At 39.2% G+C, this 26,623-nt stretch overlaps 1 protein-coding gene across 1 annotated transcript in view; it reads left to right on the plus strand.

Moving 5' to 3' along the window:
- The window catches only part of LOC149776744 (nucleolar MIF4G domain-containing protein 1-like), a 92,073-nt gene that overhangs the window by 57,318 nt on the left and 8,132 nt on the right, over window positions 1–26,623 (plus strand). The window contains exons 10-13 of the mRNA XM_089941412.1: window positions 15,501–15,731; window positions 16,117–16,242; window positions 23,831–23,955; window positions 25,366–25,530. Of these exons, the coding sequence (XP_089797538.1) occupies window positions 15,501–15,731; window positions 16,117–16,242; window positions 23,831–23,955; window positions 25,366–25,530 (647 nt within the window). The remainder of the gene's footprint in view (window positions 1–15,500; window positions 15,732–16,116; window positions 16,243–23,830; window positions 23,956–25,365; window positions 25,531–26,623) is intronic.

Genomic DNA, 26,623 nt, shown 5'->3' on the forward strand with positions numbered 1-26,623 from the left:
TCCATCTACTCTACACCCATTCATACATTATGGTGTAGGGGCCCCGAGTGGCCGAGTGGTCTATCATAATGTATGAATGGGTGTAGAGTAGATGGACTTCAACATCATAATGTATGAATGGGTGTAGAGTAGATGGACTTCAACACCATAATGTATGAATGGGTGTAGAGTAGATGGAATTCAACACCATAATGTATGAATGGGTGTAGAGTAGATGGAATTCAACACCATGATGTATGAATGGGTGTAGAGTAGATGGAATTCAACACTATAATGTATGAATGGGTGTAGAGTAGATGGACATCAACACCATAATGTTGTTGTTGTTGTAGGGTTTAACGCCATTTTTCAGCACAAGATAGGCTATACATGGCGGCCAGTATAATTGGTGGAGGAAGAACCCTGGAAAACCCCAGGAAGAACCACCGACCCACGAGAAGCTACTGGCAAGCTTTCTCACGTACCCACGTTAGCCGAGCCTGAGACTCGAACTCATGCAGACAGAGGTGAGATGGCAGTGATCCGTAACGGTGAGCGCTTTAGACCACTCGGCCACTAGGGGCCCCTACACCATAATATATGAATGGGTCTAGAGTAGATGGAATTCAACACCATAATGTATGAATGGGTGTAGAGTAGATGGAATTCAACACCATAATGTATGAATGGGTGTAGAGTAGATGGAATTCAACACCATAATATATGAATGGGTGTAGAGTAGATGGAATTCAACACCATAATGTGTGAATGGGTGTAGAGTAGATGGAATTCAACACCATGATGTATGAATGGGTGTAGAGTAGATGGAATTCAACACTATAATGTGTGAATGGGTGTAGAGTAGATGGAATTCAGAACCATAATGTATGAATGGGTGTAGAGTAGATGGAATTCAACATCACAATGTATGAATTATGATGTTGAATTCCATCTACTCTACACCCATTCATACATTATGGTGTAGGGGCCCCGAGTGGCCGAGTGGTCTAAAGCGCTCACCGTTACGGATCACTGCCATCTCACCTCTGTCTGCGTGAGTTCGAGTCTCAGGCTCGGCTAACGTGGGTACGTGAGAAAGCTTGCCAGTAGCTTCTCGTGGGTCGGTGGTTCTTCCCGGGGTTTTCCAGGGTTCTTCCTCCACCAATTATACTGGCCGCCATGTATAGCCTATCTCGTGCGGAAAAATGGCGTTAAACCCTACAACAACAACAACATTATGGTGTTGATGTCCATCTACTCTACACCCATTCATACATTATAGTGTTGAATTCCATCTACTCTACACCCATTCATACATCATGGTGTTGTTTCCATCTACTCTACACCCATTCATACATTATGGTGTTGAATTCCATCTACTCTACACCCATTCATACATTATGGTGTTGAATTCCATCTACTCTACACCCATTCATACATTATGATGTTGAATTCCATCTACTCTACACCCATTCATACATTATGGTTCTGAATTCCATCTACTCTACACCCATTCACACATTATAGTGTTGAATTCCATCTACTCTACACCCATTCATACATTATGGTGTTGAATTCCATCTACTCTACACCCTTTCATACATTATGGTGTAGGGGCCCCGAGTGGCCGAGTGGTCTAAAGCGCTCACCGTTACGGATCACTGCCATCTCACCTCTGTCTGCATGAGTTCGAGTCTCAGGCTCGGCTAACTTGGGTACGTGAGAAAGCTTGCCAGTTGCTTCTCGTGGGTCGGTGGTTCTTCCTGGGGTTTTCCAGGGTTCTTCCTCCACCAATTATACTGGCCGCCATGTATAGCCTATCTTGTGCTGAAAAATGGCGTTAAACCCTACAACAACAACAACATTATGGTGTTGATGTCCATCTACTCTACACCCATTCATACATTATAGTGTTGAATTCCATCTACTCTACACCCATTCATACATCATGGTGTTGAATTCCATCTACTCTACACCCATTCATACATTATGGTGTTGAATTCCAGCTAATCTACACCCATTCATACATTATGGTGTTGAAGTCCATCTACTCTACACCCATTCATACATTATGATGTTGAAGTCCATCTACTCTACACCCATTCATACATTATGGTCTTGAATTCCATCTACTCTACACCCATTCATACATTATGGTGTTGAATTCCATCTACTCTACACCCATTCACACATTATGGTGTTGAATTCCATCTACTCTACACCCTTTCATACATTATGGTGTTGAATTCCATCTACTCTACACTCATTCATACATCATGGTGTTGAATTCCATCTACTCTACACCCATTCGTGCATTATGGTGTTGAATTCCATCTACTTTACACCCATTCATACATCATGGTGTTGAATTCATCTACTCTACACCCATTCATACATTATGGTGTTGAATTCCATCTACTCTACACCCATTCATACATTATGATGTTGAATTCCATCTACTCTACACCCATTCATACATTATGATGTTGAATTCCATCTACTCTACACCCATTCATACACCATGGTGTTGAATTCCATCTAGTCTACACCCATTCACACATTATGGTGTTGAATTCCATCTACTCTACACCCATTCATACATTATGGTGTAGGGGCCCCAAGTGGCCGAGTGGTCTAAAGCGCTCACCGTTACGGATCACTGCCATCTCACCTCTGTCTGCGTGAGTTCGAGTCTCAGGCTCGGCTAACGTGGGTACGTGAGAAATCTTGCCACTAGCTTCTTGTGGGTCGGTGGGTCTTCCCGGGGTTTTCCAGGGTTCTTTCTCCACCAATTATACTGGCCGCCATGTATAGCCTATCTTGTGCTGAAAAATGGCGTTAAACCCTACAACAACAACAACATTATGGTGTTGATGTCCATCTACTCTACACCCATTCATACATTATAGTGTTGAATTCCATCTACTCTACACCCATTCATACATCATGGTGTTGAATTCCATCTACTCTACACCCATTCACACATTATGGTGTTGAATTCCATCTACTCTACACCCATTCATATATTATGGTGTTGAATTCCATCTACTCTACACCCATTCATACATTATGGTGTTGAATTCCATCTACTCTACACCCATTCATACATTATGATGTTGAATTCCATCTACTCTACACCCATTCATACATTATGGTGTAGGGGCCCCGAGTGGCCGAGTGGTCTAAAGCGCTCACCGTTACGGATCACTGCCATCTCACCTCTGTCTGCTTGAGTTCGAGTCTCAGGCTCGGCTAACGTGGGTACGTGAGAAAGCTTGCCAGTAGCTTCTCGTGGGTCGGTGGTTCTTCCCGGGGTTTTCCAGGGTTCTTCCTCCACCAATTATACTGGCCGCCATGTATAGCCTATCTCGTGCTGAAAAATGGCGTTAAACCCTACAACAACAACAACATTATGGTGTTGATGTCCATCTACTCTACACCCATTCATACATTATAGTGTTGAATTCCATCTACTCTACACCCATTCATACATCATGGTTTTGAATTCCATCTACTCTACACCCATTCATACACTATGGTGTTGAATTCCATCTACTCTACACCCATTCATACATTATGGTGTTGAATTCCATCTACTCTACACCCATTCATACATTGTGATGTTGAATTCCATCTACTCTGCACCCATTGATACATTATGGTTCTGAATTCCATCTACTCTACACCCATTCACACATTATAGTGTTGAATTCCATCTACTCTACACCCATTCATACATCATGGTGTTGAATTCCATCTACTGTACACCCATTCACACATTATGGTGTTGAATTCCATCTACTCTACACCCATTCATATATTATGGTGTTGAATTCCATCTACTCTACACCCATTCATACATTATGGTGTTGAATTCCATCTACTCTACACCCATTCATACATTATGGTGTTGAATTCCATCTACTCTACACCCATTCATACATTATGGTGTAGGGGCCCCTAGTGGCCGAGTGGTCTAAAGCGCTCACCGTTACGGATCACTGCCATCTCACCTCTGTCTGCATGAGTTCGAGTCTCAGGCTCGGCTAACGTGGGTACGTGAGAAAGCTTGCCAGTAGCTTCTCGTGGGTCGGTGGTTCTTCCTGGGGTTTTCCAGGGTTCTTCCTCCACCAATTATACTGGCCGCCATGTATAGCCTATCTTGTGCTGAAAAATGGCGTTAAACCCTACAACAACAACAACATTATGGTGTTGATGTCCATCTACTCTACACCCATTCATACATTATAGTGTTGAATTCCATCTACTCTACACCCATTCATACATCATGGTGTTGAATTCCATCTACTCTACACCCATTCATACATTATGGTGTTGAATTCCATCTACTCTACACCCATTCATACATTATGGTGTTGAAGTCCATCTACTCTACACCCATTCATACATTATGGTCTTGAATTCCATCTACTCTACACCCATTCATACATTATAGTGTTGAATTCCATCTACTCTACACCCATTCATACATTATGGTGTTGAATTCCATCTACTCTACACCCATTCATACATCATGGTGTTGAATTCCATCTACTCTACACCCATTCATACATCATGGTGTTGAATTCCATCTACTCTACACCCATTCACACATTATGGTGTTGAATTCCATCTACTCTACACCCATTCATACGTTATGGTCTTGAATTCCATCTACTCTACACCCATTCACACGTTATGGTCTTGAATTCCATCTACTCTACACCCATTCATATATTATGGTCTTGAATTCCATCTACTCTACACCCATTCATATGTTATGGTGTTGAATTCCATTTACTCTACACCCATTCATACATTATGGTGTTGAATTCCATCTACTCTACACCCATTCATACATTATGGTGTTGAATTCCATCTACTTTACACCCATTCATTATTTATGGTGTTGAATTCCATCTACTCTACACCCATTCATACATCATGGTGTTGAATTCCATCTACTCTACACCCATTCATATATTATGGTGTTGAATTCCATCTACATCAACACCATAATGTTGTTGTTGTTGTAGGGTTTAACGCCATTTTTCCGCACGAGATAGGCTATACATGGCGGCCAGTATAATTGGTGGAGGAAGAACCCTGGAAAACCCCGGGAAGAACCACCGACCCACGAGAAGCTACTGGCAAGCTTTCTCACGTACCCACGTTAGCCGAGCCTGAGACTCGAACTCACGCAGACAGAGGTGAGATGGCAGTGATCCGTAACGGTGAGCGCTTTAGACCACTCGGTGTGAATGGGTGTAGAGTAGATGGAATTCAACACCATAATGTATGAATGGGTGTAGAGTAGATGGAATTCAACACCATAATGTATGAATGGGTGTAGAGTAGATGGAATTCAACACCATAATATATGAATGGGTGTAGAGTAGATGGAATTCAACACCATAATGTCTGAATGGGTGTAGAGTAGATGGAATTCAACACCATGATGTATGAATGGGTGTAGAGTAGATGGAATTCAACACTATAATGTGTGAATGGGTGTAGAGTAGATGGAATTCAGAACCATAATGTATGAATGGGTGTAGAGTAGATGGAATTCAACATCACAATGTATGAATTATGATGTTGAATTCCATCTACTCTACACCCATTCATACATTATGGTGTAGGGGCCCCGAGTGGCCGAGTGGTCTATCATAATGTATGAATGGGTGTAGAGTAGATGGACTTCAACATCATAATGTATGAATGGGTGTAGAGTAGATGGACTTCAACACCATAATGTATGAATGGGTGTAGAGTAGATGGAATTCAACACCATAATGTATGAATGGGTGTAGAGTAGATGGAATTCAACACCATGATGTATGAATGGGTGTAGAGTAGATGGAATTCAACACTATAATGTATGAATGGGTGTAGAGTAGATGGACATCAACACCATAATGTTGTTGTTGTTGTAGGGTTTAACGCCATTTTTCAGCACAAGATAGGCTATACATGGCGGCCAGTATAATTGGTGGAGGAAGAACCCTGGAAAACCCCAGGAAGAACCACCGACCCACGAGAAGCTACTGGCAAGCTTTCTCACGTACCCACGTTAGCCGAGCCTGAGACTCGAACTCATGCAGACAGAGGTGAGATGGCAGTGATCCGTAACGGTGAGCGCTTTAGACCACTCGGCCACTAGGGGCCCCTACACCATAATATATGAATGGGTCTAGAGTAGATGGAATTCAACACCATAATGTATGAATGGGTGTAGAGTAGATGGAATTCAACACCATAATGTATGAATGGGTGTAGAGTAGATGGAATTCAACACCATAATATATGAATGGGTGTAGAGTAGATGGAATTCAACACCATAATGTGTGAATGGGTGTAGAGTAGATGGAATTCAACACCATGATGTATGAATGGGTGTAGAGTAGATGGAATTCAACACTATAATGTGTGAATGGGTGTAGAGTAGATGGAATTCAGAACCATAATGTATGAATGGGTGTAGAGTAGATGGAATTCAACATCACAATGTATGAATTATGATGTTGAATTCCATCTACTCTACACCCATTCATACATTATGGTGTAGGGGCCCCGAGTGGCCGAGTGGTCTAAAGCGCTCACCGTTACGGATCACTGCCATCTCACCTCTGTCTGCGTGAGTTCGAGTCTCAGGCTCGGCTAACGTGGGTACGTGAGAAAGCTTGCCAGTAGCTTCTCGTGGGTCGGTGGTTCTTCCCGGGGTTTTCCAGGGTTCTTCCTCCACCAATTATACTGGCCGCCATGTATAGCCTATCTCGTGCGGAAAAATGGCGTTAAACCCTACAACAACAACAACATTATGGTGTTGATGTCCATCTACTCTACACCCATTCATACATTATAGTGTTGAATTCCATCTACTCTACACCCATTCATACATCATGGTGTTGTTTCCATCTACTCTACACCCATTCATACATTATGGTGTTGAATTCCATCTACTCTACACCCATTCATACATTATGGTGTTGAATTCCATCTACTCTACACCCATTCATACATTATGATGTTGAATTCCATCTACTCTACACCCATTCATACATTATGGTTCTGAATTCCATCTACTCTACACCCATTCACACATTATAGTGTTGAATTCCATCTACTCTACACCCATTCATACATTATGGTGTTGAATTCCATCTACTCTACACCCTTTCATACATTATGGTGTAGGGGCCCCGAGTGGCCGAGTGGTCTAAAGCGCTCACCGTTACGGATCACTGCCATCTCACCTCTGTCTGCATGAGTTCGAGTCTCAGGCTCGGCTAACTTGGGTACGTGAGAAAGCTTGCCAGTTGCTTCTCGTGGGTCGGTGGTTCTTCCTGGGGTTTTCCAGGGTTCTTCCTCCACCAATTATACTGGCCGCCATGTATAGCCTATCTTGTGCTGAAAAATGGCGTTAAACCCTACAACAACAACAACATTATGGTGTTGATGTCCATCTACTCTACACCCATTCATACATTATAGTGTTGAATTCCATCTACTCTACACCCATTCATACATCATGGTGTTGAATTCCATCTACTCTACACCCATTCATACATTATGGTGTTGAATTCCAGCTAATCTACACCCATTCATACATTATGGTGTTGAAGTCCATCTACTCTACACCCATTCATACATTATGATGTTGAAGTCCATCTACTCTACACCCATTCATACATTATGGTCTTGAATTCCATCTACTCTACACCCATTCATACATTATGGTGTTGAATTCCATCTACTCTACACCCATTCATACATTATGGTGTTGAATTCCATCTACTCTACACCCATTCATACATCATGGTGTTGAATTCCATCTACTCTACACCCATTCATACATCATGGTGTTGAATTCCATCTACTCTACACCCATTCACACATTATGGTGTTGAATTCCATCTACTCTACACCCATTCATACATTATGGTGTTGAATTCCATCTACTCTACACCCATTCACACATTATGGTGTTGAATTCCATCTACTCTACACCCATTCATACGTTATGGTGTTGAATTCCATCTACTCTACACCCATTCATACATTATGGTGTTGAATTCCATCTACTCTACACCCATTCATACATTGTGATGTTGAATTCCATCTACTCTACACCCATTCATACATTATGGTTCTGAATTCCATCTACTCTACACCCATTCACACATTATAGTGTTGAATTCCATCTACTCTACACCCATTCATACATCATGGTGTTGAATTCCATCTACTCTACACCCATTCATATATTATGGTGTTGAATTCCATCTAATCTACACCCATTCATACATTATGGTGTTGAAGTCCATCTACTCTACACCCATTCATACATCATGATGTTGAAGTCCATCTACTCTACACCCATTCATACATTATGGTCTTGAATTCCATCTACTCTACACCCATTCATACATTATGGTGTTGAATTCCATCTACTCTACACCCATTCATACATTATGGTGTTGAATTCCATCTACTCTACACCCATTCATACATCATGGTGTTGAATTCCATCTACTCTACACCCATTCATACATCATGGTGTTGAATTCCATCTACTCTACACCCATTCACACATTATGGTGTTGAATTCCATCTACTCTACACCCATTCATACATTATGGTGTTGAATTCCATCTACTCTACACCCATTCACACATTATGATGTTGAATTCCATCTACTCTACACCCATTCATACGTTATGGTGTTGAATTCCATCTACTCTACACCCATTCATACATTATGGTGTTGAATTCCATCTACTCTACACCCATTCATACATTGTGGTGTTGAATTCCATCTACTCTACACCCATTCATACATTATGGTTCTGAATTCCATCTACTCTACACCCATTCACACATTATAGTGTTGAATTCCATCTAATCTACACCCATTCATACATCATGGTGTTGAATTCCATCTACTCTACACCCATTCACACATTATCGTGTTGAATTCCATCTTCTCTACACCCATTCATATATTATGGTGTTGAATTCCATCTACTCTACACCCATTCATACATTATGGTGTTGAATTCCATCTACTCTACACCCATTCATACATTATGGTGTTGAATTCCATCTACTCTACACCCATTCATACATTATGGTGTAGGGGCCTCGAGTGGCCGAGTGGTCTAAAGCGCTCACCGTTACGGATCACTGCCATCTCACCTCTGTCTGCGTGAGTTCGAGTCTCAGGCTCGGCTAACGTGGGTACGTGAGAAAGCTTGCCAGTAGCTTCTCGTGGGTCGGTAGTTCTTCCTGGGGTTTTCCAGGGTTCTTCCTCCACCAATTATACTGGCCGCCATGTATAGCCTATCTTGTGCTGAAAAATGGCGTTAAACCCTACAACAACAACAACATTATGGTGTTGATGTCCATCTACTCTACACCCATTCATACATTATAGTGTTGAATTCCATCTACTCTACACCTATTCATACATCATGGTGTTGAATTCCATCTACTCTACACCCATTCATACATTATGGTGTTGAATTCCATCTACTCTACACCCATTCATACATTATGGTGTTGAATTCCATCTACTCTACACCCATTCATACATTATGATGTTGAAGTCCATCTACTCTACACCCATTCATACATTATGGTCTTGAATTCCATCTACTCTACACCCATTCATACATTATGGTGTTGAATTCCATCTACTCTACACCCATTCATACATTATGGTGTTGAATTCCATCTACTCTACACCCATTCATACATCATGGTGTTGAATTCCATCTACTCTACACCCATTCATACATCATGGTGTTGAATTCCATCTACTCTACACCCATTCACACATTATGGTGTTGAATTCCATCTACTCTACACCCATTCATACATTATGGTGTTGAATTCCATCTACTCTACACCCATTCATACATTATGGTGTTGAATTCCATCTACTCTACACCCATTCATACGTTATGGTGTTGAATTCCATCTACTCTACACCCATTCACACGTTATGGTCTTGAATTCCATCTACTCTACACCCATTCATATATTATGGTCTTGAATTCCATCTACTCTACACCCATTCATATGTTATGGTGTTGAATTCCATTTACTCTACACCCATTCATACATTATGGTGTTGAATTCCATCTACTCTACACCCATTCATACATTATGGTGTTGAATTCCATCTACTTTACACCCATTCATTATTTATGGTGTTGAATTCCATCTACTCTACACCCATTCATACATCATGGTGTTGAATTCCATCTACTCTACACCCATTCATATATTATGGTGTTGAATTCCATCTACTCTACACCCATTCACACATTATGGTGTTGAATTCCATCTACTCTACACCCATTCATACATTATGGTGTTGATGTCCATCTACTGTACACCCATTAATACATATGGTGTTGAATTCCATCTACTCTACACCCATTCATACATTATGGTGTTGAATTCCATCTACTCTACACCCATTCATACATCATGGTGTTGAATTCCATCTACTCTACACCCATTCGTGCATTATGGTGTTGAATTCCATCTACTTTACACCCATTCATACATCATGGTGTTGAATTCATCTACTCTACACCCATTCATACATTATGGTGTTGAATTCCATCTACTCTACACCCATTTTTACATTATGATGTTGAATTCCATCTACTCTACACCCATTCATACATTATGATGTTGAATTCCATCTACTCTACACCCATTCATACATCATGGTGTTGAATTCCATCTACTCTACACCCATTCACACATTATGGTGTTGAATTCCATCTACTCTACACCCATTCATACATTATTGTGTAGGGGCCCCAAGTGGCCGAGTGGTCTAAAGCGCTCACCGTTACGGATCACTGCCATCTCACCTCTGTCTGCGTGAGTTCGAGTCTCAGGCTCGGCTAACGTGGGTACGTGAGAAATCTTGCCAGTAGCTTCTCGTGGGTCGGTGGGTCTTCCCGGGGTTTTCCAGGGTTCTTTCTCCACCAATTATACTGGCCGCCATGTATAGCCTATCTCGTGCTGAAAAATGGCGTTAAACCCTACAACAACAACAACATTATGGTGTTGATGTCCATCTACTCTACACCCATTCATACATTATAGTGTTGAATTCCATCTACTCTACACCCATTCATACATCATGGTGTTGAATTCCATCTACTCTACACCCATTCACACATTATGGTGTTGAATTCCATCTACTCTACACCCATTCATATATTATGGTGTTGAATTCCATCTACTCTACACCCATTCATACATTATGGTGTTGAATTCCATCTACTCTACACCCATTCATACATTATGGTGTAGGGGCCCCGAGTGGCCGAGTGGTCTAAAGCGCTCACCGTTACGGATCACTGCCATCTCACCTCTGTCTGCGTGAGTTCGAATCTCAGGCTCGGCTAACGTGGGTACGTGAGAAAGCTTGCCAGTAGCTTCTCGTGGGTCGGTGGTTCTTCCCGGGGTTTTGCAGGGTTCTTCCTCCACCAATTATACTGGCCGCCATGTATAGCCTATCTCGTGCGGAAAAATGGCGTTAAACCCTACAACAACAACAACATTATGGTGTTGATGTCCATCTACTCTACACCCATTCATACATTATAGTGTTGAATTCCATCTACTCTACACCCATTCATACATCATGGTGTTGTTTCCATCTACTCTACACCCATTCATACATTATGGTGTTGAATTCCATCTACTCTACACCCATTCATACATTATGGTGTTGAATTCCATCTACTCTACACCCATTCATACATTATGATGTTGAATTCCATCTACTCTACACCCATTCATACATTATGGTTCTGAATTCCATCTACTCTACACCCATTCACACATTATAGTGTTGAATTCCATCTACTCTACACCCATTCATACATTATGGTGTTGAATTCCATCTACTCTACACCCATTCATACATTATGGTGTAGGGGCCCCGAGTGGCCGAGTGGTGTAAAGCGCTCACCATTACGGATCACTGCCATCTCACCTCTGTCTGCATGAGTTCGAGTCTCAGGCTCGGCTAACTTGGGTACGTGAGAAAGCTTGCCAGTAGCTTCTCGTGGGTCGGTGGTTCTTCCTGGGGTTTTCCAGGGTTCTTCCTCCACCAATTATACTGGCCGCCATGTATAGCCTATCTTGTGCTGAAAAATGGCGTTAAACCCTACAACAACAACAACATTATGGTGTTGATGTCCATCTACTCTACACCCATTCATACATTATAGTGTTGAATTCCATCTACTCTACACCCATTCATACATCATGGTTTTGAATTCCATCTACTCTACACCCATTCATACATTATGGTGTTGAATTCCATCTACTCTACACCCATTCATACATTATGGTGTTGAAGTCCATCTACTCTACACCCATTCATACATTATGATGTTGAAGTCCATCTACTCTACACCCATTCATACATTATGGTCTTGAATTCCATCTACTCTACACCCATTCATACATTATGGTGTTGAATTCCATCTACTCTACACCCATTCATACATTATGGTGTTGAATTCCATCTACTCTACACCCATTCACACATCATGGTGTTGATTTCCATCTACTCTACACCCATTCATACATCATGGTGTTGAATTCCATCTACTCTACACCCATTCACACATTATGGTGTTGAATTCCATCTACTCTACACCCATTCATACATTATGGTGTTGAATTCCATCTACTCTACAGCCATTCACACATTATGGTGTTGAATTCCATCTACTCTACACCCATTCATACGTTATGGTGTTGAATTCCATCTACTCTACACCCATTCACACGTTATGGTCTTGAATTCCATCTACTCTACACCCATTCATATATTATGGTCTTGAATTCCATCTACTCTACACCCATTCATATGTTATGGTGTTGAATTCCATCTACTCTACACCCATTCATACATTATGGTGTTGAATTCCATCTACTCTACACCCATTCATACATTATGGTGTTGAATTCCATCTACTTTACACCCATTCATACATATGGTGTTGAATTCCATCTACTCTACACCCATTCATACATCATGGTGTTGAATTCCATCTACTCTACACCCATTCATATATTATGGTGTTGAATTCCATCTACTCTACACCCATTCACACATTATGGTGTTGAATTCCATCTACTCTACACCCATTCATACATTATGGTGTTGATGTCCATCTACTGTACACCCATTCATACATATGGTGTTGAATTCCATCTACTCTACACCCATTCATACATCATGGTGTTGAATTCCATCTACTCTACACCCATTCATACATCATGGTGTTGAATTCCATCTACTCTACACCCATTCATACATTATGGTGTTGAATTCCATCTACTTTACACCCATTCATACATATGGTGTTGAATTCCATCTACTCTACACCCATTCATACATCATGGTGTTGAATTCCATCTACTCTACACCCATTCATATATTATGGTGTTGAATTCCATCTACTCTACAGCCATTCATACATTATGGTGTTGAATTCCATCTCATCTACACCCATTTAGGGAGTCTGCTGCTGGAGGTGGAGGTGGAAGACATTTATTGGAAGATGGCAGACAATGCTGACCCCTGTGACATGAATGACTTTCTGGTAGGCTATGCATTACTTAGGGATGATAACAAGAAGTTGGTAAGTTTAAGGATAAAGATGATGTTCCTGTTGCTGAGATTGTGGTACTGCACCCCAAGTGTACTCTATCCTGGGAACAGACAGTGTAGAGTCCCAGTGTGCTAAGGGCATTGAGAGACTTAGCCGCAGTGAAGATTCTTTCATATAAAACTTGTTTCCTGATAGCATTAGCTTCAGCATGCAGAGTCAGTTGATTACATGCCCTCTTGGTCGACCCCGCCAGCCTTCAGTTTGGAATAGATGGCTTAGCAGGCCTTATGATGCAGCCTGATTTTGTTGCCAAGAACAGGTTGCCTTCCATGGGCAATCAAAATGTCATTGCATGTCCTCTCTCCTGTATTGAAAATCCCAAGAGGCTTTCAGACAGGAAAAGAGAACATAACTGCTCAAGTTCTCTCGTCAAAGGCAATTTATATGGCATACTCTGGCTTATCACCAGAACAGAGTAAGTTCATGAAGATCTCTGCTCATGAAATAAAGCAGTCTCTACAAGCCTATTCTTTGATTGTAATGTTTCTATCAAAGATTTTGTCAGTTGGCATGCATATTCAACCTCAAGTTTTTATCTTCAAGACTCGACTCCACGATACACTCTGAATCTGCTAGCCTCAGTCACACTGATGGCTAGCAGATGCAGTTGCCTTCAGCATGCCCTCCAGATGAACACCCTGCACAGACTTCACTGGGGTATAGGCTACTTGCTTAGCATTCCATCCACCTACTACACGTTCTCCAACACTTAATGTGACTGGGAAATAGATTTGAATGTGAAAGTAAAATTTTAGTTATGTTTCTCCAAGAATGCTTGCCTGATCAAATTACTTTAATACTCTCCCTGACTCCCCACAATGTGCGCATTCTTTTACATGATGTTCCACTCAGTTTTAAACTTGAAATATCAGTAGGTAGCAAGGGGAGTTAATGGGCAAGAGTTATTGCCCATTGTCTATCTATTCTAGACAGATGAATCTTCATCTTTGGGAGGGCTGAATTTAGGAGGTAGATTTGCTTATATTCTTAACATTAGCTTTACATCACAGACCTGGATCAAACTTTGTGGATGGCTTGCATTCAGGGTAAGGAACAATCTTGTTGTTTTTGGGTTCAAAACATAAAAGGTCAAAGCCAGCATGTCTTCAAGAATAGAAAACGATTTCTACATAGTAACTTAAGTTGTACATCACAGAGTTGGACAAAGCTTGTAATAAGACTTACACTTAGCAAGATTGAGGCATATTGGTTTTGGGGGTCATAGGTCAAGGTCATTGTTGCTATAAGATGAAAAATCATTTCTGCACAAAAGTTTCCATTCACAACCATTTAGTTTCACCAAAGTTTATGTATGACTTACATCATAGGGAAGAAAGAAGCCTTTTGAATTTGGATTGAACATGTGAAAGGTCAAGTTCACTGTGGCAGAAAGAAGAAAGGTGGTTTTTGCATAATAACTTTAGTTCTATATTAGTGGCTTATTATTTTTAGGGACAGGGTCAAATATCAAGGTAATCATGACTCAGACAAAAATGGGTTTTGCAGATTTTATTTTTATTGAGTAGGTTCCTTGACCAAATGCTGGCACTCGGGTAATAAAGGAAACCGTAGATTTGGGGGTCTAAAGGTCAAAGTTCACAGTAGTAATTTCTGCACAGGAAATTCAATTCAAGACCACATATTTGGCCAAAGGTCTGGGTCATTGAGACCTGTTGGTAAGTAATCTCCAGTCAACTATGCCATAATAGAATCAACACAGAGACTGTTAAACGTGGGGTGTGCTTATAATGCACCATTCATGGTATTCTTAATGAGATTTGTATACCCCTTGTTTTTCAGATGTTGGTTTTACTCTGCGGAAGGATGATCCTAGCTCCATGAAGGAAGCCATTTTGAAGATCCAGTCTGCAGCTAATACAGTAGACACATCAAAGTTTGAGGACCAGTCCAGGGTCAGATTCATGCTGGAGATCATACTTGCCATCAGGAACAATAACATGAGGAAGATACCAAACTACGACCCAGAACATTTGGAGCATTTGAGAAAACTGATTAGGAACTACATACGAGGTAGATTTATAGAATCAGTCATACATCTTGGTGAGAGATGAAGAAATAACACCTTGGAGTCAAGATACACAGACAGGCAAATTTCTGCTAAAGAATTCTGCAACTTGAATTTACAGTACTTCATTACATGTAAATGATTTGTTAGTTTTCATTTCATTTTCTGATTCAAAAATAGAAGTTTTCCAAAAGAGTCATGGCATCTTTGCAGAACGGTATTGTAAGAATACTGTTGTTAAAAAATTTGGCTTATGAGGAATGATTTGTTGTGTGGTTTATCCAGTGGACAAAGTGTATCATACCAACATGTGTTTATTAAGCTCAACAGGTATATAATGAATTAGAATGATCTGTGAAATCCCTGTCATTCAGTATTTCTTTTTTGTAGGGTCAAAGTTTGGGCAGGGTCAGCTGAAGATCACTCTGGATGACTTGAGGAATGCTGAGGAAAAGGGTCGCTGGTGGATTGTAGGATCTGCCTGGGAAGGCCATAATACTTCCAGAACAGAGAATGGTAGTGTACAGCTATGATGTGAAAAACCTTTCTAAAAGTCCACCTGCATTAAGCAAATATTTGCATACTTAAATCCAAACTACTTGTATTTTGTAGCAAGCTCATAAAATATTTAAAAGAGTTTCTAAAACAAAACTGTATCTATATCATTTGATAACACCAAAAAATTGCCTTTTCCCTAAATGATTTGCATTGTTCAGTATAGAAAATACCATAGTTAGCAGCAAAGAAGTAAGAAAAGAAGTGAAGAGGAAAACCAATTGGCATTAAAATAAAAAACGTTAATGACAGTATTTCCAAATAAATTAAACATAATAGTATAGTAATCCCTCACCATAAGGCCCTTAAGATTATTTTAATTTATTAGGTGGGTATGATAATGGATATTTTATTGTCTGGTAATAAAATGGTAAGAATAGTTTACTTCATTATAAGGTTGTCTCATTGTAAGGCAGTATACTCTTTGGCTCCCATGTACAGCATTATAGTACTGTATCATGCATGTCAATATTAAGTAGTTTAACTATAAGGAAGTTAACCTATGATGCCAGTGAACAGTGTTATAATGAGGGAGTACTGTATCATGCATGTCATTATTAGGTGGTTTAACTATAAGGAAGTTTACCCTATGATGCCAGTGAACAGTATTATGATGAGGGAGTACTGTATCAAGTACTTCACCTCGGGAAATCTCACTGTAAGGCAGTATACTCTATGGCTCCCATGTACAGCATTATAATTAGGGAGTACTGTATCATGCATGTCAATATTAAGTAGTTTAACTATAAGGAAGTTTACCTATGATGCCAGTGAGCAGTGTTATAATGAGGGAGTACTGTATCATGCACGTCATTATTAGGTGGTTTAACTATAAGGAAGTTTACATATGATGCCAGTGAACAGTATTATGATGAGGGAGTACTGTATCAAGTACTTCACCCTAGGGAAATCTCACTGTAAGGCAGTATTCTTTATGGTAGTAGTGAACATTGTTAAAATGAGTGAGTACTGTATTACTGTTATAATGAGTCAGTACTGTATTATTGTTATAATGAGTGAGTACTGTATTATTTTTATAATGAATGACTACTGTATTATTGTTATAATGAGTGACTACTGTATTGTTATAATGAGTGAGTACAGTATTAATGTTATAATGAATGAGTACTGTACTATTGTTATACTGAGTACTGTATTATTGTTATAATGAATGAGTACTGTATTATTGTTATAATGAATGAATACTGTATTACTAAGCTTACACTGGTCAACAGTGAAATCATTACTGACTTGAAAAGGCCCTAATCTGTAGTATTTTGGTGTGCCGAACACGAATATAACCGTGAAAAATTTGTATTGGCTCTCGTTTTGAAGATATTCATATACCTCATTTTCTATGTTTCACTGCGTGAATTTCTCCAGTAGGACTGCAGCAACATCCGGAATAATGATGTAACATTGCATAATACCATCATGCTCACATCATCCACAGTTGATTGCATCATTTTCTGATGCATTGCAATACTAATGCCATGCGGCTGCTGAAGTAAGTTGACGTCAGCAGTGTACTATACATGTGTAGGCCTATTATACTAATGCCAGGCGGCTGCTGAAGCTGACGTAAGCAGTGTACTATATAAAGCCCAATCAGATAGGTTCAGCATTTAAAATATTTTAGACGTTGTGCGAGACAGTTCAAGCTACTGTTACATAAAACTTATTATTTTATCCATTTACGTACAATAAAGAACAGTAATGCCTCGAAAGTGTGTTAATACCGCGGACAATTTTTGCTATATTTGTGGGGAAGTGACATTTGCCAACCAGAAGAAAAGTATCAATTCTCAAGTGAAGAAGGCATATCATCTTTACTCTCGGATGCAAGGTTGGTGACCAAGACAAGCCTTGGGCTCCGCATATATGCTGTGCTACATGTACAACACAGCTTTCACAGTGGTTGAATTGCAAAAGGTCATCAATGCCGTTTGCAGTCCCAATGGTGTGGAGAGAGCCAAGCAACCACCTAAATGACTGTTACTTCTGCTTGGTTCCTCCTCTTTCCGGCGGAATAACGAAGTGAAAGAAGTCGAGAATAGTCTACCCAAACATTCCGTCTGCATTGAGACCAGTTCCACATGGTGAGGGACTTCCTATTCCAGAACCTCCAGCAGAATATTCTCTTGATTCATCTGACGAAGACAAAGGTGAGTTGACCTGTTCTTCTCCTGGTCCATCAGCATGCAGTGATCCAGATTTTCACTGTGGTGCATCATCAACCCCACACAGAATAACACAGGAAGAACTAAATGACCTGATTCGTGATTTGAACTTATCAAAGAACAAGGCAGAATTGCTAGGATCAAGACTCCAACAATGGAATCTTCTAGAAGAAGATGTCACAATTACTGCATATCGAAAGCGCCACCAGCAATTGGAGCCTTTCTTCAGAAAGGAAAGTAATCTGATATTCTGTTCCGATATTGAGGGCCTCATGAATGATTTTAAAAATCACTCATGACCCACAAGAATGGAGACTATTTGTGGACTCTTCGAAACTGAGTCTCAAGGCTGTGCTTTTGCACAATGGAAACATTCTTCCATCTATTCCAGTAGCATATGCTGTCCACATGAAAGAGACATACGATAACTTAAGGCAGCTACTGAATTCCATTGAGTATAACAAGTACAGCTGGCACCTCTGTGGTGATTTGAAGGTAGTTGCCCTTTTAATGGGACTGCAGCAAGGATATACAAAATACATGTGTTTCTTATGCGAGTGGGATAGCCGAGCAAGGGAAATGCACTACATGAGGAAGGAATGGACTCACAGGCAGAATGTAGCCATTGGAGAGAAGAATATCCAACACCCAGCTCTGGTTGAGGCTCAGAAAATCTTGCTACCACCCCTTCACATCAAACTAGGTTTGATGAAGAACTTCATGAAAGCCATTGACCGGACTTTGCCAGCATTCCGATACCTGCATGAAAAATTCCCTCGACTCAGCGAAGCAAAGATTAAAGAGGGAGTTTTTGTGGGTCCTCAGATTCGAGAGCTTTTCAAAGATGACCGGTTCAACAACTTGCTGGAAGGTGACGCGAAACAAGCATGGAATGCTTTTCGCCTAGTTTCTACAAACTTCCTCGGAAATGTTAGGGCAGAAAACTATAAGGAACTAGTAGAAGACATGTTGATGAAGTATAAGAAACTTGGCTGCAATATGTCTCTAAAGATTCACTTCCTTCATTCCCATTTGGATTTCTTTCCTAGCAACTGTGGTATTGTTAGTGATGAACACGGCGAACGTTTTCATCAAGATATCGCAACAATGGAACAAAGATACCAGGGAAAATGGTCCACTACAATGCTGGCTGACTACTGCTGGACACTCCTCAGAGATGCTCCCGAACAGCTGTACAAGAGACAGGCGAAGAAATCTAAGATGTAGTCAATGACTTGATTTTTTATAGGTAGGCTATTACAGTTGACCTTTTACTATTGGAATGCATTTCGTTATGTAAACATTAATTTCTTGCAGATTACAAAAAAACTAGAGCCAATTTTGCAATTTGACTGTCATATTCGTGTTCAGCACATAAAAATTGATAAGAATTGACTAATTTTATTTCAGTAACATGACTTTTGTAAAAATTTGTTGTCCAGTGTTATTAATGACTCAGCCAGGTTTTTATTGGAGGAATATCTTGTCACGCTCATCAAATTTCTGGACATTTGCTGAAGAAATGTAAAAAGATAATGGAAATATTTAAACAAATTCTTGACTTAGTCTTGAGAAGTAATGAGAAATATAATGGTGTCTCACTTTATATAAAGTCCCTTAGTATAGTGTGATTCTTATAATCAGTGTTCCTTTTGTTGAATTTTGCAAATGTTGACGAAAGTCAGGAAAAACCCTTGAATTTTGCTCCACAACTCAACGCCCAAAACACTTACATAATTAAGTCATAACTGAATTGATCATGAGTTACTTTTATCGAGTTCTAACCAGAATATTAGTAGGTTGCAGTATGGATCATTTGGGTGTTTGCCAGAAATATATTTGTTGAAACAATCCAAAATCTCAGTGGATTAGATTTGTCTTGTAGACTTTTTGTTTCAGAGACAGTTTGTTAGCCACCTAGCGGATGGGCCAGCAAACTTAAACATTGTTAAATCGAGTTATACCTGCATAAAATTGATATGAAAATTATTTGTTTTCTCAGAAATTGCGAGTATTAATATCGTCATGTCTTTAATCTGCTGAAAGACGATAAAACTAATGCGTTGAGGAAATTTGAGCTGGTACTAGTGATTTTGATTGCTAGTCGCACGAGCACACAGAATCTCACAACCATCATTTTCAAATATTGTAGAAAAAATATTAAATGAAAGTCCTATACTGGTTGTGATAAAAATACAAAAAGGAAAGAGCACAATATTTACTACATTTATTCCGAGACCTACTTCTGGAGTTTTGTTGTATCATGTGACTACCACGTTGACATGTGCTCTTTTACGCAGGAAGCATACGAAGCAGGGAACCAGACTACTCCGCTTGATGAATAAGACTAGTAAAGTTTCTTGTAGTTGTTCTCGTAATAAATATGTTGAGAATATGTTCTTTCTGTTTTTTTTTTTTACCAAAGGTATCAGACTTTAATTTAATATAATTGAAATTTTGTACAACGACATTAAAAAGGAGTTTGCTGTTGATATCACGTGAGTATCTGACTTCCGATGTCAATGCTTGAGAGTTGTGAAGTCATGTGACTATTAACGCAAATGGCGAGTACCGGGTCAGGTTTCATCTATGTCAAGTTTCGTCTCGACTGTCAGTGGATTAAAGACATAATGAATATAATATTTGCCATTTTCAATAAAATAAATAATTTTCTTATCGAGTTCATGCAGGTGCAAGTCGTTATAACATAGCTAAATTTGCTAGGCCCAATGGTAAGCTATCCTTCGGTGGCAGCAGATTCCACATTTTTTATTTGTAATTGCTCTAAGCCCACATTCCATCCTAAATGTCCAAATGTGAAAAATCGGGTTGGAATATTCTCAGGAAACCCAGATTAGAAAATGTCGACTCTCTGAGCTGACCTTTGGTGCGAAACTATTACACAGTGACATATAGCTTGAAGCATTGGTTTCAGATCTTAAACAGAATGTAAGAGAAATGGGAAATTGCTGTCACTTTTTATATATATATTAAGAAACTATAAGAGCCCATGTATCAATACAGATTTTGGGACTGGTTTATTGAACCACAAGAAGACGAAATGATTTTACCGAAATTTCGGTCCTTGTTTATACAGCAATATATAATTTTGAAGATCTTTTGTCAAAATTTAAATTTATCCTTTTGTAAATATCTTTAAATGATGGAATATTAAACCAAATCGTCTTAAGGAGTTTAGGTTGGTGAAAAATCTTGTTTGAGATTTTATTGGCACACATAAATTCAGGGTAAACTTTTTTCATTACAAGATAAGATTCTAATACTTTGCATTTATTGGGTTTTTTCATACTGTGATAGGAAATGTTTACTTTGTATAACATGCACATATATTGCTCTAGAATTCTTTAGAATTAAACGTTTGGAAGGAAACAGATAATTTATGCTCATGTTGTTTTCACGTAGCAACATGATGCAGGTCAGCAAAGTAAAGTTAGGATTTGTATTCTGTATATTGAAATGGCTTTAAATGCCATTTTGTAGGAATATAGCAAGATTTATTTTTGTGTGACTCATTTTGTGGTTTTGTACATGATCATCTTTTCTGACATATATGTTTTAGAGAGTCTTCAGGTTTGCAAAATGCATGTTTTATAATCCAAAATGTTCTTCAATTCCATTCACTAATGTCATATGTTAACCTTGAAAAAATATATATCATCCTGGAAAAAACTGGAAAAGACCTGGAAATTTATATTTAGAGAAGTGTGGGAACCATGTATAATGGAGCCCTAGGTGGCCAAATGGTCCAATGTTCTTGCCTATACAGATCACTCCCACATCTCACATCTGTCCACGTGAGTTTGAGTCTCAGCTTGACTAATGTGGGGATGTGAGATAGCTTGCCAGTATCTTCCCATGTGCCATCTTCCTCCACTGAATATACTGGCCAACATGTATAGCCTATCATATACTGAAAAATGGCACTAATTGCCACAAACCGAGCGAATCTTATTATTATGTGGCAGTTGTCAAGGATACACCCAGTGAGAGAATTTCACCCACATTTATTAAGTAGTGTTTTCTCTAATGCCTGAGTCTTTGAGTTAATTTTACCCCACATGTATGAGGTCATTATTTCTTAATACTATTGTTTTTTGTTTTTTTAATACTATAGAATGAACATGTACTTTTGCTGGATAAAACAATCTTGTAAAAGTACATGTTTCATATTTTTTGTAAGACTTAACATTTCTCATGTTATGAATTTAATCTTGCATGCTGTTACACAGTTAAATTTACGTCACTATTTTCCTATGGCATCAAGGAGTGCAACTATTTTATGATACCTGGCAACTTGAGACATTAATTGAATTATAATTTTTTTTATAAAGTTTAATATTTTTATACTTGTGTGACCAGAAGCAGGCTGTATATAGAATTCACTTTGTCCATTTATCTCTCATTGTGTCCAGAAATAGTCTGTATATGGAATTCACTTTTTTTCCATTTATCTCTTAGTGTGGCCAGCTGTCGTCTTTCATGCTGTTACTCTTGTACTGCAAGTTTGCGGATGCATTTTGAGATGTGTGCTGTGAACCAGAATCTGGGTCACTATGATCTGCTTTGCATTGTATTCAGATAGACCTATATAGACATAAAATGTGTACAATAGGCATATCTGGAATGACTGTTGTATCCCAGGTTCAGGCACTGTTACCTACTTTCCAAGATTTATTACAATTGCTTGCAGATTTATGTTAAGTTTATTTGCAGTATATCTTCATCTGTCACCAGCAAAATTATATTGAGAGTGCATCTTAGAAATGTGGGTTACATTTCCTGTTTTCAAGGATTTATTCAGAATTGCATCACAATCAAGTCTAGACAAATTATTTTTCTACTCCCCTGTAGCAACCAGACATACACTGGGTTCACTTTCGTATGAACATTCGCACCAGAACTAGGCTGCTAAGATTTCATTCAGCATTACTTAAAAATGGTGGTGTCTTATAATTGCCATATATATTTTCCCTAGTGCCACCAGACAGGCATTGTGGGTGCATGTTAGGATAAAGCTGTGTCATCCACATCTGGGATGCTGTGAACTACTTTCTTTGTTTAATTAAACACTGTTTTAAAGATCCTGATTAAAGCAGGTGTAGTTGGTGTGCTCCCACTCACTAAATATTATAGATAAACGGTTTGTTTTTTTGTTGATACTAGTGGCCACAGGGTTCAAAAGTAAAATGTTAATATGGTTCACAAGTATAGCACTTGTTTTTCATGAAAGGAAGCAACTGATTTTATGTAGTTAATATGGCCACATTTTTATTGATATAAACAAAATCAGACTGATTGAAGCAGATTTTAAAATCATAAAATATTGACTATCAGGATGTATTTTTCAGATAAACCACAGACCCATGGCGAAGGTACTGGTAGTTTCAGTGGTCATCTGTTGGAGTTGGCCAAAAAACAGAGAATGAACACCGAGATTAGGAGGAACATCTTCTGTGTTATAATGTCTAGTGAGGTAAAACAAACTGAGTTCCACAGACAACATTGTAGATTTAAGTTCTCCAAGTAGATATAAATAAAAGTGCACTCCCTTCCTCAGTCCTTCATGACTCCCTTTGATTCTCCTTACTCCCTTCCTCAGTCCTTCATGACTCCCTTTGATCCTCCTTACTCCCGTCCTCTATCCATCATCACTCCTTTCCTGTATCCCAGTCCTGGACCCAGTGACACAACTTGGCTACTGTTATAAATAAATATTCTCGTCACAAAAGAAGCTGTCGAGTTCCTTCACCAAGGGAGGTGCAATGGCTCAGTGGATAGCATGCTAGACTTGCAACCATATGATTTGAGGCTCCCATGTTTTGAGCTTGTTTCACACTGGGAGTGTGTCCCAGAATGGTCCAAAACGCTCTGTTCCAGATCACTGCCATCTCACCTCTGTCTATAGGAAGCATATCTTGAAAAGGACCCTTTCATTCATCCCATCACCTCAGATGTTGTCATTTACTTAAGAAGACAATGCAGAGCTAAGCAGGAACATGTGTGTTGACTGTCTGTCATGCTGAACCCACATAAGCCTTTCTTCCAATCTCTCCAAGTCTTGCTGAAAGCAGGGAAATTGGAGTACTGCCTAAACTTGAGTACTCTTCTCAAATGGGAAAAAATCTGAACCTGTGTAGGCCTTTTCATCCATCAGTCCATCAGTACACCCATTTCACCAACAGACAGAACACTGTTTCCTCCAAAAGTCAGTACATCTTTTCCTTCAAGAGTTGGTTCGTGTTTCCCCCAATAGTCAGTACATCGTTTCCTCCAAGAGTTAGTATGCCTTTCCTCCAGCATTCAATACACCTTTCTGGAAGAATACTTGGGAAACATTACTTGGGTAATTATATCTAACTTATGGAAAAAGCAAATACAAATTAAATCAAAACTTTTACTGCATCAGTTTATACAGCAAAACACTACTGTTAACGCAAATACAGGCTGTTAGGACTTGTAGGAAAATGGAAACAATATACTTGCTAGATAAAACTCATTGTAAACAACACTTATGGACACTTTGCTTTGCAGTGGGTATAATTTATTTTGCCTGTAATATTTTCGAGTTATTAAAATCCAAATAGTTGTCGATACAAGTATTGTGTAGTGAATATTCATATAATGAAATAGATGAACACATTGCATAACAGATACTCATTTCTGAATTGGAATAGTGGCCGGAAAAAATACAAATATTTAACTTGACTTTTTGTGTGTGCTACACACATTTAGAGTTTCCAATACAGTTCTTAGATTTATCAATATCGTTTTTGAGACAATCTAGCAAACATCTCTCCCGTGAGAAGACATGGTTCAAATTTCCAGACAATTTTATGTAATGAATTAGATGCTTAAGGAATAAAGAGTGAACTTGCCGTTGCAGGATTATGTGGATGCCTTTGAAAAGTTGATGAAACTTGGCCTGAAGCCCCAGCAGGAAAGGGAAATAATTCTCGTCATCCTTGACTGCTGCTTGCAGGAGAATGAATTTAATCCCTTCTATGCATATTTGGGACAGAAGTTTTGTGAGGCAGATCGCAGATTTCAGGTACTTGATAGAATTAAAACTAACTTGTTGTGCACTAATATATATGTTTTTTAGTTACCCTAGCCATAAGGTCAAGTGAAGTTATGGTATGGCCTCACAGCAACAAAGATTGCTATTTTAAACTTTTCCAAATCTATTAGACCAATCAAATTTGGCAGTGAGCATCACGGCACATAGGGCTTTCAGATTTATGCAGAGTAAGTCAGTAAGCTGTCAAATATGGCTACGATTACTGTGTGTGATTTGGATTGTTAACATAGCTTTAACAATTTTTCAGTCATATTCCTACAATGTCTGCAATGTGGCACTTTATAGTGATGTCTAGCACTGGGGCATCATGCTGCAGACATGTAACCAGTCACATTATCCTGACACCAGGCCAACCAGACATAACACTAACCACTTAATGCTGAGCACCAAGCGAGCCAGCTGTTAGTACCATTTTTATAAGTCTTTGGTATGACTCGGCCAGGGATTGAACCTATGACCTCCCTCATCCCAGGCTGGTGCTCTAACCACTAGGCGACCGAAGCAGTCGCTACAGTTGCTAATTGTAATACAACCTCTCAACAACAACTTATAATCTGCAAAACAGAATTTGATTGAATTTAACACTAAGCATCCCAAGATGAATTCCTTTCACTTTTGTGCTAATGATACCTATCTGCTATGAAATATGGCTTCTGTTGCTATAAATAGAAAAAAACATATCTCCCATCTATCAACAGGTGCTATTTTCAACTTCTCAAAAAGCAGTAGACCAATTTCATCCAAATTTGGCACAGATCTTGATGACATAAAAGTCTTTTGAAGTTTTGCTAATAATGCATATACACTATAGAATGTGGCAATGATTGTAGAAAATAGAAAAACCTTCAGTTGACTTAATTTCTTAAGCCATTGAACATAATTGAATCTTAATTGACATAAAGTTGCCCTGGCATAAAGACCTTTAAAATCTATTCACAAATCTGACCAAAAGTTAATAAAATTAGAAAAGCATTTAATCAACCATTTCTCCACAGCCATTTGATAGAACCTGATTAAACTTGACATGGCATAAAGACATTTAAAACTGTACAGATTACGATAT

The sequence above is a fragment of the Sinohyriopsis cumingii genome, chromosome 18 (genome assembly GCF_028554795.1).
Source record: "Sinohyriopsis cumingii isolate HCF-2022 chromosome 18, ASM2855479v2, whole genome shotgun sequence".
In the NCBI taxonomy this organism is placed as follows: Eukaryota; Metazoa; Mollusca; class Bivalvia; order Unionida; family Unionidae; genus Sinohyriopsis; species Sinohyriopsis cumingii.